At 35.7% G+C, this 21918-nt stretch overlaps 1 protein-coding gene across 3 annotated transcripts in view; it reads left to right on the forward strand.

Annotated features, from left to right (window-relative positions):
• RIT2 (Ras like without CAAX 2) overlaps positions 1-21918 on the forward strand; it is a 474354-nt gene that overhangs the window by 163758 nt on the left and 288678 nt on the right. For all 3 annotated transcript variants that reach the window (XM_078060386.1, XM_078060387.1, XM_036082610.2), the window contains one exon: positions 15055-15111. In XM_078060386.1, the coding sequence (XP_077916512.1) occupies positions 15057-15111 (55 nt within the window). In that variant the 5' untranslated portion in view covers positions 15055-15056. The remainder of the gene's footprint in view (positions 1-15054; positions 15112-21918) is intronic.

A 21918-nucleotide genomic window follows, 5' to 3' on the forward strand; every position in this document is an offset into this window, starting at 1 on the left:
TTGGGGGTCAGGGAGCTGAGGAGAGTAATAATAAAGTAGTGTGATTTTATGCAGTATTTTAATCTTTTGAAAAATTTGTAGAAAATTACTCCCTTCTTTCTATAAACTTCCTTTTTCACAACTCTCAGTCTCTGCCTCTGGGCAAATACCACTGACATTCCAAGCAAGGTGATATATAATATTGTCAGATTTTTTCATGTAGGTAAATTTGATGGTTTAATACTGAATTATGCAAAACAAGAAGCAGTTGATTTAAATTTAACTTTAAAATGAAATAGTAAATTATTGGAATATCTGAATAATAAAATGGAAATTTAAATAAAGAACATAAGCATGAAAAGAGGAGTCTAATCAAAATGGGTTTGTTTTTAAAAAAATGATTATATTTAATCTCTCACCACTACTTTTGTATAAACATTGAAGATGCAATTGCCCATTATTTATTGTATGTATTTAATGAATATTTTATAAAGTCCAGGCAAGCACTACATTTACATAACGTATGTTAATGGGATGGCCACTAGTAATGGAAAAGGGTCTTTGATACAAAATCCATCAGGTACTTCCTGATCTGCAGTTTAATATTAAGTAAATGTCCATTTCAATGGGGCGGGGAAGGGGAACTATCTTGTTTGCTAACAAAGGTCATCCACTAAATGTAATAATTTAAAGACAGAGTATGAGTCTACCAAATATACTTTATTTCTATCCCCAATTACTTTAACTAAGATTACAATGGATGACTCAACTTTTCTGATCTTTAAATGTCTTCTCTATCTGTATGCACTCTGCTCTTTCTTTGTGTTCATAAAGCCAGTGAAAGACAGACTGACTTAAGGAGAAGTGTTCATGTGCATGAGTGTGACAAACTTCCCATCACTATCTCCTGTCCCAAATTTTTCTTTATGGCCACAGAGTTGAGCTGAAAAAACAAAGCAAAACAAAACAACAACAACAAAAACTTTGCCCATCATTTCAAATATACCCCTATCTAGAGAATTATTTTTAAATCTACAAAATTATACATAGACTCCTGCCATGTAGATTGCTTCAACTTGTAAGAATTTAAACAGGTGTGTTTTTTTGTAATAATTCCTTGAGCTGTTCATCTTTAAATAAAGATGCTTTTTTAAAAATGTAGAGCATCCCTCATGGAAATTATTAAGAAAAATAGTAACATTAAGACCTTAGTTTTTCAGGGAATGATTATTCTTTTGGGAGTGAAAAGGGTGACATTTTATTGTTCTTCATTTGATATTTCACATTCCCTTCTGATGGTCCTTTCCCCCATATACTAGAGACTACTATGTGTTCACCAAAATCCATTTCCTTTCCTTCCTGACATATACCTCAGCCTCATAGCCCCATAAATATAACAAACTGATCTTTGACAAAGGAGTAAAGACAATATAATAGAGCAAAGATAGTCTCTTTAATAAATAGTGCTGGAAAAAACTGGACATTCACATGCAAAAAAGTGATTCTTGACATAGACCTTTTACAGGTCAAAAATTAACTCAAAATGAATCATAGACCTAAATGTAAAATGCAAAATTATAAAACTCCTAGAGGATAATATAAGAGAAAACAGAGGACCTTGGGTATGGCAATGTCTTCTGAGAAACAATATCTTTGCATAATCGATGGAAAAAATAATAAGGTGGACTTTATTAAAATTAAAAACTTCTCTCCCAAAGATGATATTAAGAGAATTAGAAGATAAGTCACAGACTAGGAGAAACTATTTCCAAAAGACACATGAATAAAAGACTTATTCAGGGGCACCTAAGTGGCTCAATCAGTTAAACATCTGACTCTTAATTTTGGCTCAGGTCATGATCTCAGGGTCGTGAGATTGAGCCCTGTGTGGGGCTACACACTGTGTGTGGAGCCTGCTTAAGGTTCTCTTTCTCTCTCCCTCTGTCCCTCCCCCCACCCCCCACTTGTGTGCTCTCTCTCTTAAAAAAGGACAGTTATTCAAAATATACAAAGAACTCATAAAATTTAACAATACAAAAAAGAACAACATGATTAAAAATGGCTAAAGACCTTAACAGACACCTTGCTGAAGAAAAAAATATATATGGCAAATAAGCATATAAAAAGATGTGCCACATGGTATGTCACCAGGGAACTATGAATTGAAACAACAAAGCACCACTAGACACCAATTAGAATGGTCAAAATCAAGAATAATGATGATACCAAATGCTGCCAAAGATGTGGAGCTAAAGTTCAAACAAATGAACTTTCATTCATTTCTGGTGGGAATGCAAAGTAGTACAGACACTTTGGAAGACAGTTTGGCAGCTTCTTAGAAAACTAAAACACATCTGATATAAACTTATCTAGCAATCATACTCCTTGGTATCTACCCAAAGGTGTTGAAAACTTATAGCCACATAAAAACCTGCAAATGATGTTTATAGTAGCTTTGTTCATAATTGCCAAAATTTGGAAGCAATGAAGATGTCCTTCAGTAGGTGAATAAATAAGTAAACTGTGGTACATCCAGACAATGGAATATTACTTGGTGCTAAAATGAAATGAGCTATCAAGCCATGCAAAGACATGGAGGAACATAAGAGTAGGTTAGTGTGAATAAACTAAATTTGCCTATTAAAAGAAAACAATCTCCAAATTGGCTCTTAAACAATATCCAATACTATGTAGTATATAGTAGACCCACCTAAAATACAACGATTTAAAAGCAAAAGCCTTGGCAAAGATAAACTAAGCAAATTAAAAATAAAGCACTGATTACAATGTTGGTATCAGACAAAAAAAGACAAAAATAATCACACTTTTTAATAATAAAAGCCACAAACCACAACAAAGATATTACTGGTAACAACACTTATACACCAAAAGACAACAATTATCTATAATTTGTAAACATATACACCATTCTCAACACAAGACAGAGCAGTGGACAAAATATAAGAATATAAAACAGTTAAAAAATAATAAAGTAAATCCTATTGTTGCTTATATCAAATACTACCTTATCAGTATACTTTGATTTACTAAACACATTAATTACATATTAGGACACCAAAAATATCAGCAAGTTACATAAAGTGGAGTTATTAGAAATAATAGTGCCTGATCACAAGGCAGTAAAACTGAAATTAAAAATAAAATAAGCAAAATATCTCCTCCAGCTGGAAATTGAAAAGAGCTTTCTACATATTGACTCATACATGAAAGGAAAAATACAAATAAAATCATAAATTTCTTAAAAGTAATAGCAAACTATATAGGGGATAGAAAGTAGAGATCAAAGGATAATTCATATCTACAAAAATTTTACCAACAAAATTAAAAAAATAAAAATAAATGAACTGAGTTAACAAGAAAAAGTAAACCAAAGAAACACAAGCAGGGAAATAATACAAACAAAAGCAACAAAGGAGATAAAAGAAAATCAATGGATATTATTATTAATAATAATCACAATGAAATAAACATTAAATTTTTTTGAAAAAATCAACAAAATAGACAAACTAATAGCTAATGTAAGCAAATAAATAATGGAGACAGCAAACAAAAAATTATAAGGAGGAAATTGCTACTTATACAAAGGAAATTGAAAACATCAGAAGGCACAGTTCTTTGGGAAGACTGAAAACCTAGATGGATAAGTTCTTCGGATAATACAGTTTCCTAAAACTGTCCCCAGGAGTGTTAGAAAACTTGAACAGATAAATATGCACAGAATAAATAGAGAAAGTTTATAAAGGAAATACCTGTATTAGAAAGACAGGTGGCCCAGATGGTTTCACAGGAGATTCTACTAAACCTTTAAAAACCATACAATTCCAATGCTATATTAACTGTTTCAGAGCATAGAAAATGAATGAGAATCTCCCAAATTATCTTATATTGGAAACATAGGATTGATATTAATCCAGATAAAGATAACCCAACAAAAAAAAACAAACATTACTTATGGATAGTAACCTGAAAATCCTAAATAACTTATTAGTAGACTCTAATACCACATTAAGAAAAATAAGACATCATGACCAAATAGACTTCAATCCTGGATGCAAAGTTGGTTTAATATTTTGATGGCTATTAAAATAAGTTATCCTCCCAAAATGTTACCACATTAATGGTCTTCAGAAGAAAAATCATGATTATCTACATTGTACTGAAAAAGCCTTTGAAGAAATATAACTCTGATTCCTTATTAATTTCAAAAAAGCAGAAATCAATGACTACTTCCATAATATGATGAAATACGTGATATATCACAATACTAATGCCAGTATATTACTGTGAAAATAAAAGTTATTCCTGGAGGTGGGGGGAAAGATGACGGAGGGGACCCTATTCCAACTGGTCCCCGGAATTGAGCTGGATAGCTACCAGACCACTCTGAACACCCATGAAATCAGCCTGTGATGTAAGAATATAGATCTGGATCTCTACAAACAGAATATCACAGGCGGTTGGTTTTGAGGTACAAAGTGGGGAGCCGTGATTCCATGGGCAGGTATCGGAGGACAAACGGCAGCGTGATGGAGCCTGGCTGTGGGGATCCTACACCACTGGTGAGTGATAGCCTCCCGTGCTGGGGCCGGGGCACAGACTCGCAGACCGGTAGTGGTGGGGAAAAGACTTTAGGGCAGCCCCCTGGACGGAAACCAGAGCGACGAGGCAGTGGGAGCAAACTGGGGGCAGCTGGTGGTTTTAGAAGCACAAAGGGCAGAGATGCCTACCCAACCTGGAGGCGAGGACTGGGAGCCCTCCTGAGGGGCGCACAACCCAGGATGCTGCAGTTTATAGCAGGACAGACAGAAACGGAGATAGTGTGGCCTGGAGAGCTCACTGAAGAACAGACTGTGATTTCTCTGCTCTGAGGCAGAGGGTTGGAAATGGTCTCTTCTGCTCTGACTCTCGGAAGAGATGCAGAATGCCACCAGGGAAAGCCGCCAGAGAACAAAAGCCCCCAAAAAACAGTTTTCACTGAGCCCATCCCCCGCCACAGGGGGGCAGGGCAACTCTGCCCAAACAGGGTTGCCTGAGTAACAGCGTGGCAGGCCCCAGAAGACAGGCTGGGAAAACAAGAGGCCAGCAGCCTAAGGTCCCTAGAAAACAGGTGCATCTTGCTTGTGTTGTGGTCAATAATTTGGACTCTATACATTCCCTCAACTACCCCTCAACAGAATGACTAGGAGGAGGAACTCTCCAAATAGGAAAGAATCAGAGATTATGATTTATGCCACAGATTTACAAATGGATTCAGATATAACCAAGATGTCGGAGATGGAATTCAGGCTAGCAATTGTGAAGACAATAGCTAGAATGGAGAAATCAATTAATGGCAACATAAAGTCTCTAAGCACAGAAATGAAAGCTGAATTGGCAGAACTTAAAAGTGCTATCAATGAGATCCAATCTAATCTAGATAATCTAACAGCTAGGGTAAGTGAGGTAGAAGAACGAATTAGTGACCTAGAAGACCATTTAATAGATAAAAAGGGAAAAGAGGAGGCCAGGGAAAAACTCAGAATCCATGAAAATAGAATCAGAGAATAAGTGACACCATGAAACGTTCCAATGTCAGAATTATTGGAGTCCCTGAGGGGGTGGAGAGAGAGAGAGAGGACTAGAAGATATATTTGAGCAAATTGTAGCTGAGAACTTCCCTAATCTGGGGAATGAAACAAACATTTGTGTCCTAGAGGCAGAGAGGACCCCTCCTAAGATCAAGGAAAACAGGCCAACACCCTGGCATGTAATAGTAAAACTTGCAAATCTTAGAACCAAGGAAACCATCTTAAGGGCAGTTAAGGGGAAGAGATTCCTTACGTACAGAGGGAGAACATCAGAATAACGTCAGACCTATCCATAGAGACCTGGCAAGCCAGAAAAGCCTAGCAAGACATATTCAGGGTACTAAATGAGAAGAACATGCAGCCAAGAACACTTTATCCAGCAAGGCTGTCATTTAGAAGGGATGGAGAGAGGCAGAGCTTCCAAGACTGGCAGAAACTTAAAGAACATGTGACCCCTAAGCCAGCCCAGCAAGAAATATTAAGGGGGGTTCTATAAAAGGAGAAAGACCCCAAGAGTGATATAGAAAAGAAATTTGCAGGGACAATCTATAAAAACAAGGTCTTCACAGGCAACATGATGACAAATTCATATCTTTCAATAATCACTCTCAACGTGAATGGCCTAAATGCTCCCATAAAATGGCACAGGGTTGCAGATTGGATAAAAAGACAGGACCCATCCATATGCTGTCTACAAGAGACTCATTTTGAACCTAAAGATACATCCAGACTGAAAGTGAAGGAATGGAGATCCATCTTCCATGCCAATGGACAAATTAGATTTTAAACTAAAGACTGTAGTTAGAGACACAGAAGGACACTATATCCTTCTTAAAGTGTCTATCCAATAAGAAGATCTAACAATTGTAAATATCTACGCCCCCAACATGGGAGCAGCCATCTACATAAGCCAACTGTTAACCAAAATAAAGAGTCATATTGATAACAATATGTTAATTGTAGGAGACCTCAATACTCCACTCTCAGCAATAGACAGATCATCTAAGCAGAAAATCAACAAAGAAACAGAGCTTTGAATGACACACTGGATCACATGGACCTCATAGATATATACAGAACACTCCACCCTAAACAACAGAATACTCAGAAGTGCAGATAGAACTTTCTCCAGAATAGACCACATACTGGGTCATAAATCAGGTCTCAACTGATACCAAAAGATTGAGATTATTCCCTGCATATTCTCAGACCATAATGCTCTAAAACTGGAACTCAATCACAAGAAAAAATTTGGAAGAAATTCAAACACTTGGTAACTAAAGACCACTCTGCTCAAGAATGTTTGGGTCAACCAGGAAATCAAAGAAGAACTTAAGCATTTCAAGGAAACCAATGAGAATGAAAACACATTGGTCCAAAACCTATGGGATACTGCAAAGGCGGTCCTAAGGGGGAAATACATAGCCATCCAAGCCTCACTCAAAAAATAGAAAAATCCCGAATTCACCAACTAACTCTACACCTTAAAGAACTAGAGAAAAAGCAACAAACGATGCCTAAGCCACACATTAGAAAAGAAATAATTAAGATTAGAGCAGAGATCAATGAATTAGAAAGCAGAAACACAGTAGATCAGATCAATGAAACTAGAAGCTGGTTCTTTGAAAGAATTAATAAGATGGATAAACCACTGGCCGGACTTACCCAAAAGAAAAGAGAAAGGAACCAAATCAATAAAATTATGAATGAAAGGGGAGAGATCATGACTAACACCAAGGAAATAGAAACAATTATTAGAAATTATTATCAACAACTATATGCCAATAAGCTGAGCAACCTGGAAGAAATGGATGTCTTCCTGGAAACCTATAAACTCCCAAGACTGAAACAGGAAGAAACTGACAACATGAATAGGCCAATAACCAGTAACGAGATTGAAGCAGTGATCAAAAACCTCCCAAAAAACAAGAGTCCAGGGCCTGATGGATTCCCTGGGGAATTCTACCAAACATTTAGAGAAGAAATAATACCTATTCTCCTGAAGCTGTTTCAAAAAATAGAAACAGAAGGAAAGCTTCCAGACTCATTCTATGAGGCCAACACTACCTTAATCCCCAAACCAGGTAAAAACCCCATCAAAAAGGAGAATTTCAGACCGATATCCCTGATGAATATGGATTCCAAAATCCTTAACAAAATCCTAGCTAATTGGATCCAACAATACATTAAAAGGATCATCCACCACTAACAAGTGGGATTTATCCCTGGGATGCAAGGGTAGTTCAACATTCGCAAATCAATCAATGTGATAGGACACATTAATAAGAGGAGGGAGAAGAACCATATGGTCCTCTCAATTGATGCAGAAAAAGCATTTGACAAAATACAGCATCCTTTCCTGATTAAAACTCTTCAGAGTATAGGGTTAGAGGGAACATTCCTCAAGTTCATAAAATCCATCTATGAAAAACCCACAGTGAATATCATCCTCAATGGGGAAAAGCTGAGAGCCTTCCCTTAAGATCAGGAACACGTCAAGGATGCCCACTCTCACCACTATTGTTCAACATAGTACTAGAAGTCCTAGCAACAGCAATCAGACAACAAAAAGAAATAAAAGATATCCAAATTGGCAAAGAAGAAGTCAAATTCTCTCTCTTCGCAGATGACATGATACTTTATGTGGAAAATCCAAAAGAGTCCGCCCCCAAATTACTAGAACTCATACAGCAATTCAGTAATGTGGCAGGATATAAAATCAATGCACAGAAATCAGTTGCTTTCTCATACACTAACAATGCAACTGTAGAAAAAGAATTTAGAGAAATGATTCCATTTACAATAGCACCAAAAACCATAAGATACCTTGGAATAAACCTAACCAAAGAGGTAAAGGATCTATACTCTAGGAACTACAGAACGCTCATGTAAGAAATTGAAGAAGACACAAAAAGATGGGAAAACATTCCATGCTCATGGATCAGAAGAATAAACGTTGTTAAAATGTCTATGCTACCCAGAGCAATCTATACCTTCAATGCTATCCCAGTCAAAATTCCAATGACATTTTTCAAAGTGCTGGAACAAACAATCCTAAAATTTGTATGGAATCAGAAAAGACCCTGAATCGCCAAGGAAATGTTGAAAAAGAAAAACAAAGCTGGGGGCATCACGTTGCCTGATTTCAAGCTATATTACAAAGCTGTGATCACCAAGACAGCATGATACTAGCACAAAAACAGATATATAGACCAATGGAACAGAATAGAGAGTCCAGATATGGACCCTCAACTCTATGGTCAAATAATCTTTGACAAAGCAGGAAAAAATATGCAATGGAAAAAAGACAGTCTCTTCAATAAATGGTGCTGGGAAAATTGGACAGCTATATACAGAAGAATGAAACTCAACCATTCTCTAACACCATACACAAAGATAAACTCAAAATGGATGAAAGACCTCAATGTGAGAAAGGAATCTATCAAAATCCTAGAGGAGAACATAGGCAATAACCTCTTTGACATCGCCCACAGCAACTTCTTTCAAGATACATCTACAAAGGCTAGTGAAACAAAGCAAAAATGAACTTTTGGGACTTCATCAAGATAAAAAGCTTCTGCACAGCAAAGGAAACAGTCAATGAAGCAAAGAGGCAACCCACAGAATGGGAGAAGATATTTGCAAATGACACTACCGATAAAGGGCTGATATCCAAAATCTATAAAGAACTTCTCAAACTCAACACCCAAAAAACAAAACTCGAGTCAAAAAATGGGCAGAAGACATGAACAGACACTTCTCTGAAGAAGACATACAAATGGCTAACAGACACATGAAAAATGTTCATCATTAGCCATTAGGGAAATTCAAATCAAAACCACATTGAGATACCACCTTACACCAGTTAGAATGGCAAAAATTGACAAGGCAAGAAACAACAAATGTTGGAGCAGTTGTGGAGAAAGAGGAACCCTCTTACATTGTTGGTGGGAATGCAAGTTGGTACAGCCACTTTGGAAAACAGTGTGGCAGTTCCTCAAAAATTTAAAAATAGAGCTACCCTATGACCCAGCAATTGCACTCCTGTGTATTTACCCCAAAGACACAGATGTAGTGAAAATAAGGGCCACATGCACCCCAATGTTCATAGCAGCAATGTCCGCAATAGCCAAACTGTGGAAAGAGCCGAGATGCCCTTCAACAGATGAATGGATAAAGAAGATGTGGTCCATGTATACAATGGAATATTACTCAGCCATCAGAAAGGATGAATACCCAACTTTTATATCAACATGGATGGGACTGGAGGAGATTATGTTAAGTGAAATAAGTCAAGCATAGAGTGTCAATTATCATATAGTTTCATTATTTGTGGAACATAAGGAATAGCATGGAGGACATTGAGAGAAGGAAGGGAAAAATGAAGGGAGGGAAATCGGAAGGAGAGATGAACCATGAGAGACTATGGACTCTGAGAAACAAACTGAGGGTTTTAGAGGAGAAGAGGGTGGGGGTATGGGTTAGCCCGATGATGGGTATTAAGGAGGACACGTACTGCATGGAGGACTGGGGGTTGTACAAAAACAATGAATCATGGATCACTGCATCGAAAACTGGTGTTGTAATGTATGGTGACTAACATAACATAATAAAATAAAATTAAAAAAAATAAAAAATAAAAGTTATTCCCACTGAGATCAAGAAAAAAGTCAAAGATGATCCCTGTCTGCACTGTTATCTAATACTATCATGGATGGATGAATTGACCAGTGAGTATTAACAAGATAAATTATGAAACAAAAATTGGAAACTGTTTCTATCTGTAGATGATATGATAGAAACTCCTAAAATGTCATGATAAAAATAGCTCAAATAATAAAATACTTTAGGAAGGTAGAGAGTTTAAAATTAGCATATACAAATCAATAGCCTTCATAAAAAGAAATGATAAATACCCTGATGGCTCCCTTTGATACAGAGATTCTGTAGTCCAATATCAGTATTTACCTGATTCATACACATAATTCTCTTTGGATCAAGGGTTCTAAGATACCTAATGGGATCCAACCAATTTTTGTGCTTGCTTGCCTCCCATCATCCCTTCTCATTTCTTCCTCAGCATTCTTATTCCTGGCTAATATCCACATACTGCTGAGTTCAGTAATACTGTCTCTGAGACAAGAACTGCTAAATGTGCACTGGCAAGGATTTTGACTCTGAGTGAATCTCTGAATAAAATAGACCCATCCTTATATCATCCAGAGTTTCAGTACTTTGTAGAACATTCCTTAACAATTTCAAATACATACATACATTACATAACCCCCCCCAAAAAAGCCAACAAACCTCTCTCATTATTGAAAGACTACATTTTTTTTTTAAACCCTGAAAATTGTTCTGAATCTGTTGATGTAGCAGCTTTTCTAAAGTGTATGAAAAATGTGAGCTTGCTCCTCTTCAAAATTTTCCAAAATGACTCTTGTTATTTTTTACAGAACAGGAAAGTCACAGACAGAATAAGTCTAGGATAATATTTGTGAAATTTATGTCTAGTAATATCTTGCCCTCCTTTCCTGTGTCTTCCTGAATATACTGACTATAATTGGCTCATGATTGCCAGGTGGATTTTGTTAACTGATCCATCAAGCTGGTTCACACTCAAGTTTAGGAATTTTGTATACTACTCATCAAGGAATATTTAAAAAACAAACAAAAATGCAGAGTAAGATATGGATATCTACGCTGAATATTAGGAATTCTGGAGAGGCAGATTTGAGTTTGGGGTTCTCAGAAGCTCTTAAATCACAGTTTTTATGGTTGTCCTCTTTTTAAGCAAAAGACTGATTTCTGACATTTATGGTTATTTGCTAGGACAATATCTCTCAATATTGTGTACATGTGTGTATAAGAATTTGTATTTTGGGAAGGAGACATAGACCTTCATTTTCACTAGATACTTAAAAACTGATGAATTCAGATATTATAAAGTCAGTACAATAAAACCTCCAAAGAGAAAGGGGGAGCTATTACTGAGTTTCTGACAGAATGGTTCTTTGACAAAACAAAGTAGAATCCTCAGATTTTAAGGAAGTAAACCTGTATATCATAAAATAAATAAAATTTAGTCCCCAGTACAATCGATAGATATTTAGCAGATTAGTTATCTCCAACATTGAATTTGACATGTATTTAGGAGAGATTTTTCAAAAATTGTTTGTTTTACATATCATCTCCTCAAAGGGAACTGGCTCTTACATATCCCATCAGGCATCCACTTTGTAAAACACAAAAGAAACTTTTACAAATCAATCTTTCTAAAAATTATCTTTTGAAGTTCTGGAACAAAGCTCAGCTGGCTCTCTCTTCTTTGGTTCTGTCTCAGTGGTAGGTCAAAGGATTTGGGAATTGAAGGGCTTTTTCAATTATACAATAAGCAGCAGGTTTCCATGAAAGCACAAACTCCATCATCTAAATATATGCTAAATATATATAAGTGTAAGAAGTAAATCTTTGATTCATTTATTTCTGATACTGGTTTTGTGATTCTCAAGTGTTGTATCACATATATCTATCAGTTCTTAAAATGCTTATACATTCTTCCTTAAATTTGTTCCAAACTTCTTCACCCTCAGAATTCTTTCCTAGGTTTATAGAAATTAACCCAACCCCTAGTTATACATATGTACTGGCTCCTCGTTGATGAAGAATTTAAATGTGTTGATGGAATAGTATGACATTTGAGTGGAGATATTATTAACATTGTTAAAGAAAAGCAAAGCTGGGTAGTAAAATGGTAAAAATAGATTTTACTCAGGAAATACTGCAGTAGGGGAAAGAAAACTCCCACAGTCCAGAACTGGGCTCAATTCCAAATACAGGGACAAGTGGAAATGTATAGCCAAGGAGCAAGTTGGGGGTCAGTGGATGGAAAATCACTAAAAGGGTAAGGAGGATTCTGGTGGAATAAACTTAATAGGATTCTTGCTAAGGTAGTCCAAAGTAATCATGGGGGTTGGAGATGACGAACTTGATCAGATATCAAGGGTGACCATATATGAAGTGTGGAGAATTCTCTCCAAACTGACTTAGTAGGATTCCTGCTAAAACTTGGCAAAGCAGAGATGAGCATGGATGCCCAAAGGTCATGGCCTGGTTTAGAAGGAGGCTTCAGAGGAGCCTAATGAAAGTTTGGTCAAGGAGAGCCTTTGTTAGTATGATATAAAAACGAAGGAAAAGCTGAAGCTGTGCTATGCCACAGGATAAAGGCATGCTCATGGGTGGAAAGTCCTTCCTTCCATAAGTCTGAGAACACAGTGCAGCTAGTTGGGCAGTGGTGGAAGCCAAGCCTGAAGAGATATGATGGGCCCATGAAGGACACATTACTCCTTATCCTAATAGTTGCTGACATATGAATAACCAGATTTTTAAAAAATATGACTCTGGTGTCATTGTGAAAGTTAATGGAAAGTAAAGGAAATAGCTACAGAGAAATCAATTTTGAGTCTATGGCAATAGGGATTTAAAATATAAGATTCTAAACTACAGTAATATCAGAAAGAATTAAGACATACTTGAAAGATATTTTGGAGGTAAAATGAAAATTCATGAAAACTAGATGGAAGATATGAGAGGGGAAATGTCCAAAGACATCTTCAAGATTTTAGCCTAGATAACTGATTATCATAAGATGGATGATGAGGCTCTTGTCACACAGCGAATAGTGCATATCTTTTTGCCTTGAGTAGAGTGGAGAATCTCCTCATTTTAGTTCTAAAGTTACCAAGTCTGAGCTGTCTTTGAAATTTAGTTGACTGACTAGCCACACAAGTGTTCAAAGGGAGGCCAGACCTCCAACCTCTGTACTCTAGCTGGAACTAAACCAGACAGGCAGTAAGAGACAGAGGAGAATGCTTTTTTTAAAACTCACGAAAAACGTTTTCCAAATTCTCCTTGATATCTACTTAATAAACATGTTGCTTTCAGTTTGTTTACCTGAAATATTCTAACTCCTAAAGCCCTCTGTAAGAAATGTTAATTTGCATTTCAAAAATTTGCCCTAAACTGTCAAATTGAGTAATACTTTCATATGGAGACTTCCTTTGTCAATGCAAAGACAGGAAGTAAACACTATCAAAGTGTAAACAGAAATTCTTTTTCACTGGGTCAGGTTCTGTTTCTTTTCATTTCTCAGCAGGGTTAGACTAGTGCCTTGTACAGGTTTGTTGAATTTAACTGTCTTCCCTGTTTCAAACATTTGCTGAAGCATGAATGCATTGTTAAAGGAGGCCAGAGCTGGACAGTAAAAAGGTAAAAATAGATTTTATTCAGGAACTATCGTAGTAAGGTAAAAGAGAATTCATTATAGAACTGGACTCAACTGTAAATACTACAAGGAAAAGTGGGAATTTATAGGCAAGGAGTGGGGACGAGCATTGGGGGATGGAAAATTACTAACAGGAGCCATCAGAAGTAAGGGAATTCTTGTCAGACTTAAAAGGATTCTTGCCAAAGGCAGGCCAAGGGGATCGGCTACCAAGGGTGGATTCTCACCAACCTGACTTAGCAGGATTCTTGCTACCACTGGGCTATGCAGGTCTAGCAAGGGCAGGGACCTAGGTCAGGGTTTGGTCGAGAGGAAGACTCAGGGGAGGCTAACATGATCAGGGAGTCTTTGTCTCTCTCTCTCTCTCTCTCTCTTTCTCTCTCTCTCTCACACACACACACACACACACACACACAGACACACACACACACAGGCACAGAGAGAAGGAGGGAGAAAAGGAAGAGAACTACTATGTACAAATTCTTTTTCCAAGTTTTGTTGCTTTACTTCAGCATTCCATTTGTCTCCTAATAATGGACATTTACATGAAGATACTATAACAGAAACATTATAAATATTTTATAAAATTATTGATTTGAAAAGAATGTGGAGAATTTGGAGAAATACCCCCCAAAAGTAATGAAAATTAATAAAAGGACCTGAATAGCATGGATCAGGCACAATAAAAGTGACAAATAATTTTAACTAAAAAGCTGGCTAAGGATAAAAACTCATATAATCATGTACCTTTATAAATAATAGAGACCTCAGAGATTATCTCCTTATTTTAATGATGAGGAAGATAAGTAAGTCCCAGAATACATATAGGACCTTTAGTGAAAAGATCTTCCCAACCTATACCAACTGTTACACCAAAGCAAGCCAAGAAGGATCCTACAGCTACTTTATATTCTCATTATGTCTAGAGCTTTATTTTTACTACAATGCAATTTTTATTAAAATACACTGAAAATTTTGACATATTTATTCCAGAGAAGTATCTGGCATTATTTTCTTTCTAGTTAACACTTTTTCTCCTCTAGAACTTTCTCTATCATTTGGTGGTTCATGTTGCATAATTGAATTAGTCACTCAGAGAAATAAGTCACTAGATCTTATTGAGAGACCAATGAACTACATTGGAGAATAACTTATTGATGAATCAGTGAATTTTTATTAAATTAAATTTATTTTTTTTTTCAGCAATGACAATGCAGTTTATTAGTCATCAGTTCCCTGATTATCATGACCCCACAATTGGTGAGTATAAGCCTCTTTTCTCCTTTAGCCCAAATAAAGACACTCTAAATAAGTGGCTGATAAATACTGTTGATGTCTATGGAGAATAAGAAATATATTTTACTATGACCCAGTACACATACAAATAAATATAGAATATATAAGCCACCATAATACAAGCTTCAAGAAACAATATTTGTCCTTACTTCTTGTTGTGCACTCTCATATTTTCCATTCTACTCTATTTCTTCCTGATAAATGATGGTTGGAATACATTAAGTTGATTTCAGGATCCACTAATGGATATCTACCTGCATTTGAAAAGCTCTGGTCTGGATAATATAACTGATGTGATTGCATGCTTATTTGGTCATTTGTTCACTTAGCGTCTGGATCCAGTGTCTGGATCTTCTATTGTAGAATTAGTTAACCATGTTAATGGTGCATCTGGAAAAGACTTTAGATATAGATATAATTTTGTTTACCATTCTCATCTGGTAGATGAGGAAACTGAGATTCAAAGAGTCAAAATATTGTTAGAGCCAAAAATTCAGCCATGTTTCATTCTTCCTATATGATTTTCTTTTTATTGTACTTAATGCAAAAACACTGCAATTGGGAACAAGTTTTCTTCCTCTATCAAAGCAGAAAAGATGTTTTTAACATTGCTTTACTCCTACAAAGAGCTATTCTAAAGGATCAGTTGGAAATTCCCAGAGTCTGCTATAGCACTCTTTGTCTAGGAACAAATTAGCATTGAGGGAAACACATAGTTCTGGACCCCTCATGGTTGCCTGGTTGCCCGGACTGTGAACAATTTTGACTATACACCTCATCCCTGACCCTCTATTCCTTTGTCTGAGTATCTCCTACCATCACTTCCAATGGGTATGATCCTCTAATTCTTATTTTGCTCATCAGGCAATTTTAATTCAAGGTCCTACTGTGTATATAAAATGTTATATGGAATAGGATATTTGCCTGAATACTTATGCTGAAATGAGTAAAATGTACTCATTTTTAAATATCCCACAATTCAGCAAGACTTCTTCATCAGTTGAACTGATTAGTAAGATTTCAGTGCAGGAAATTTATGCATTGTTAATCAGAAAGCACTTCCTCAAGAAGTTGAGTTTTGTTTCTGAAGAGAAAATAATCACTTTGTAAAGTTTTAGAAGCAATCATTTAAATCCATTTCCCAAATATCTTGCTTCTGGAATGCTGGTGACTTTGCATAACCCACTATGAATTACAGAAGAGGAGAAATCTCTAGGCAAAAGCTCTGAATCTTTTATCTTGTTGGAAAATTCAACAGTACAATATATCATTTATGATATCACAAATTCACTCTGTTGTTCATTACTTTTCATCATCGTTTAAGCTTTATATGGGTTCGTGTTTGAAAAAGCTACCTTTGCTCATCAGCCTTTCCCATCTAATGGCTTGAATAGGGCAATATATATGAATAAATTATAAATGGCTCATTCAAGAGGAAGAAATAAGAAGAATATGATGATGATTTCTTTAGACTTCCATGAAGTACATCCATCATTTGAAATTAAGCTAACTGGACATTCTGTACTAACAGACAGCTAAAATCCTACTTTTATCTGGCTATAAATAAAATAGCTTTAGAGGAAGAAGTTTGAAAGTGGAAACACAGAGCACTTTATTACTATCAATTCGATTTTCCCATCATTTCATTTCTTGTCTTCTCTAATGAAAATATTGGTTCATAATTTTCCATTGGTATCCTGTTTGAGGAAGGTAAAAGTCTCAATAATTTACTTTTCATCTGCTCAAGCTATGTAACTATAACTCAGTCTGGCTGGTTTAATGGCCCCCTCAAGAGAAAATTCATATTACTACATTTTGAAAATCATACAAATTAGAGAAGAATATGCCTATTAAGGATACTTATTTCACAATTTATATAAGAAATGAATATTTTTTCAATTCTGTGCAGATTTGTCATCCTACTGACCGAGGTTTTTGAAGACTTTCTCTGAAATATTTGAAGGATTTGCATAGTTTTATTTCCTTCTTTATGTTCATCTTAAAATTATTTTTCTTTCAAATCTACTTCAATTCTGAAAGTTTAGATTCCCTTCATTACTGACAAGAATTAGGGATATTATCTGGTACCAATGAATGTTCTACCCAGAGGAGTAATTGCTTTCCTTATTAACTGACAACATTTTCAATGTCAGTAACCAATGGGTCTAGCATCTGCAAATCCATAGACGATACCTATGAAAGGGATATTGAAAGGTATTGATTCTATTTTTTCATGAGAAGACCTCACTCAAAAATTAAATTAAGTTCCTTAATTTAATTTAATCAGGTGCCAAATATGGATAAATTGAAGCTTTAATTTAATCTTTAAAATGAGTATCTCTAAGAATTAAACATTAGGTATGGTTTGATTTTTCCATAGTAAAGTAATTATGGAATAAGAAGAAGAAACGTTTTGACCAAAGTCCTGATGTTCAACCCTTTGTAATAAATACACATGCTATTTTTTAATTAGCAGTAAATCATTAGAGATAACCATTGCATGTAATTCAATCGGCAAAAAATGTAAATGCCTACTCTTTGCCAAGCAATCTGCTTGTCCTCTAGAAAGAAAAGATTAACACAGTTCAAGCCCTTAAGGAATTTTCAACTCAAGAAGAATTCAGACAAATACACAAATATTTATGCTACCTATGAAGTCAGTTATTACTATAAAAAAGAAGCAAAGTGCTGAGGGGTTTTGAAAGAATGGTAAGGGAGTTCAGTGACACTATCTTTAAGTTATATTCACTGTGATTTTGGATCACAGTTTCCTATATGTTTTAAAAGCCCTCTTTAAAAAAAAAAAAAGATAGCAGGGAGGGAAAAATGAAGGGGGGTAAATTGGTGGGGGAGACGAACCATGAGAGACTATGGACTCTGAGAAACAAACTGAGGGTTCTAGAGGGGAGGGGTTGGGGGGATGGGTTAGCCTGGTGATGGGTATTAAAGGGGGCACATACTGAATGGGGCACTGGGTGTTATACGCAAACAATGAATCATGGAACACTATATCAAAAACTAATGATGTAATGTATGGTGATTAACATAACATAATAAAAATTTTTTTTAAAAAAAGCCCTCTTGGCTTTCCTGCTGTCCATTCTAAAATTCAGGATCCTTTGAGGAGACTTTTCAGAGAAGTCTGGATTTCTCAAAGATTTGAGATATTTGAGAAAATGACCTAGGATGGTTTGGGTTTTGCCATGTCATTTAAATTTTATTGTAACTTGCTCAAAATTAAAAATCATATGGTATATAATTTTAACTTAATATCAATTAGGTATCAAGTTGTTGATTTTTTTTCTGAAATAGAATATGGTGTTCCTTTCCTCAAAACCAACAATGTAAATATCAGGTTCTCATTTGTGGACTGTGTATTTAGTCCAAATTATTTATTGATATCTTTATATGTTGAGAATTGTTTCTGTTTATGCTTTTATTGATAATCAAATGAAGGCAAACATATGAGCAGAGAAAACCAGGTAACTTCACTTGGCAAATTATACAGATGGAAACAAGATATAGTATCAAATAGATTGCTCTGAATAAGACATTTGATACTGGATGGAAAATTCTAAACCAGGAAGGATTTGTGTTCCCTCTCAGTTACAGAGTATCATAACTTTGATCAAGTCATATACATAATTAGTAATTATCTCTCACTGTCCTCAAAGACTATTGTTTTGGCCTCCTTTTTCTGCAAACCTGTAAAATTTTATCATACATATATATTTAGCACCTATTATGTGCCAGGTACCATGCTATACATGGATATATAGAGATAAAAACACAAGCTGTGCTTCCAAAGCACTCCCAGTTAGGTGGAGAAGATAAATCAGTAAACGAGATCATGCAGTGAGTTCATGAAATAGAATACCACAAGGTGCAGAAGAAGAACACTGTGGGAACATCTCGACCTGAAGGGACACAAATACGTGTAGAGCAACTCTTCTCCATACTTTGAAGAGTGCATAGGAGTTAGGCAAGTGAAAAGGAAGGAAGAATGGATATTCCCAGAAGAACAAAAAAATACAGGCACCCAAGCAACACAGTACAACATGTGACTGAGATGGGGCATGTCTGGAACCAGAAGTCCTAAAGATGAAATAAATGATATAATGTGCAGAGTGGCAAGAGGGAGGTAAAGCTTCATCAGGGATCAGGTCTTTAAAGATCTTGTAGGACTGACTAAAGGTTTAAATATCTACAGTCTTGTGCTCTTGCCTGAGATAAAAATAAATATTATTGACAGGTCACTGAACTTTTACATTTAGAGAGCTCCAAGGAAGATAAAAGTAAACATGCCCCAACTTTTGCTAATAACTGATTATCCTTAGTAGACTTTTACTTCTTTCAGGATTATTTATCATGGTACTCTCCTTTATCCACTAGGATCACATGCCAAAAACTCAGCAGGAATCCTTGATACCTATCTCAACTTGTCTATATTAATCATTCACTGAACTCTGTTGTTGCTACCTCCTAAAAATATCTTGAACCTGTCCCCATCTCTCCATAACTTCTGTTGCCTTCTTATTCTAAGCTACACCCCATTTCCAATTTAGACTAGCTCTTCCAGTTGTTTTTTACACAGAATCCAGAAATATCTTTAAAAACACAAATTTGCTCTTCTTAACAGTTCTCAGTGTCATCAATTATGATTAGGATGAAGAATAAAATTCTAAGCATAAAGACTCTCATGATCTTGCTACTGTTGCTTACAGACTTGTCATACTCCATCCCCTTTTGGGTTTCAACCACACCTACCTTACTTTAAATTAACAAACTTCCCAAGCCCTTTTCTACCTTGGAATACTTATGCATATATTTTAACCCTGAATGCTCTTTACCTCTCCACTCTCCATCTTTGCTTGGGTAAGTCATACATTGGTCAAGCTTCAGCTTAAATATTGCTTCCTCAAGAGAGCCCCCTTTGATTACCCAAAATAAAATACATTCTACTTTCATACATTCATTCAGAACTTTGACTATCACCTTAATATCATTTGTAGACATATAATTAAATAACTTTTTAAATTATTTGTTTAATTGAAGTGTCATAAGGATAGGAACTTCAATATATTATTCACTAGTGTTTCATCAGACGTCAGTAGGATGCCAGACATATAGTAGATGCTCAATAAATATTTATTGAATAAAAAATGGATGAATGAATACATTTCTAGAAAAGGATTAATCACTTTTACATTTTGCTATAGTTAACTTTAGAGTCATAGGGAGCAATTAGACTAATAATTAATTAAAAGTGTGTTAGTGTCTTTACTAGAAATCCCCTATGTATGTTAATGGCTATTTCTTGACTTAAATGGTTACCAGAAGAACATTTCTTTGAAAAATTAAAAGCATATGCTAATGTTATTATTTCTTCTGCTTTCTCTTTTTACTCTTTCTCCTCTTCTTCTTCTCCACTCAATGTTAATTTATTAACAAATATTTGTTGGGTAGCTACCATGATTTGGGCATTGTACAAGGCATGAGAGTGAATGGTGCACAAAAATAAGCAGGAATGCGTTCCCCATTGAGCTTCACTGCCTAATTTTATTTCATTATCTGTAAGAGTTGATCATATCTCTTTATCCAGAGTTAAATTATCCTTTTTTCCTCATTGATTTAGGATGACTTGAGGTCATTGTGTAAGTACAGCACACAATTTGATTAGAGGAAACTGGCCTTAAGGACCTATCCAATTGTTTCATTGGATTTCTTTTCCTGCAGAAGGAAAACAACTTTAACAACCCAGGAATCAGTTATCACTTTATTAATCTACCTGTCCATACATTTATTCAGTTCGCATAGTGTCCAGAAATTCATATGACCAACAGGTTTTGAGGTATACTTACATATGCTATATTCAAGGAACACATACTTTGGTAATTGACTCAGCTGTGAATGCTTTTCCTCTCAGTGTTTTAGACCTTCAATTTCACTTACAGGCCATGAATACTGCATAATACACTCATCTGAAAGATTTATATTCTTTCTGAACAATTGGTAAGGACTGTAACAAGCTCTACAAGGAAAAAATAAAATGTCATACGGAGATTTAAGTCTTCCTGAATGATTTAGGAAGTTCAAAAAAACAAGGGCTTCACCTAGGTGGCGAAGTACATCAACAATATGGACAGGTCATCTGTGGACAGCACCACATCTAATGATTGTGATCACACCACAATGTATGAGCATGAAAAATATCGATGTGATTAGACTGGTGTAGGAGAAAGGTACCACATTAAGTATACATTTCTCAGTATCTCTGGTGAAATACAAAATTCCTAAGCTAAGGATTTTAAAGAAATAGTGTGTTTGAATCACACTGAAATGGCCTGCTCAGTGTCTAAAATGTGCACTAATAGAGTCACTTCTTTGTGCCATTAGAAAATCCCTGTTAAAATGTAAATGCTCAGGGGAGAGGTAATGCCCAGAACCATTAGGAGTCATTTATACATTAGCATAGATTAATGTGTACAATTATTCAAGTGAGCAAGCCACAAGACTATGGTCTACAGAGCAGCACTGAAGGGATAGCATGAGATTTGGAGAAGGGGCGGCGGTTTATTACCAGGTAGAATAAGTGCCAGAGTATAATTCTTGAAGGAAATCAAGGCTTAAAAAAACTGAAATTGAAGAATTACATTTATTAGTGACTCTGGAATGCCAAACATGTTAGAAAAGTAAGGAAATTACTATGGAATCAGATAGATTAGAAATTGAATTCTGCCTTCATGCTGATTTTCTTTCCACTCAGCCTGT

The sequence above is a fragment of the Halichoerus grypus genome, chromosome 13 (assembly GCF_964656455.1).
Source record: "Halichoerus grypus chromosome 13, mHalGry1.hap1.1, whole genome shotgun sequence".
NCBI classification, from domain to species: Eukaryota; Metazoa; Chordata; class Mammalia; order Carnivora; family Phocidae; genus Halichoerus; species Halichoerus grypus.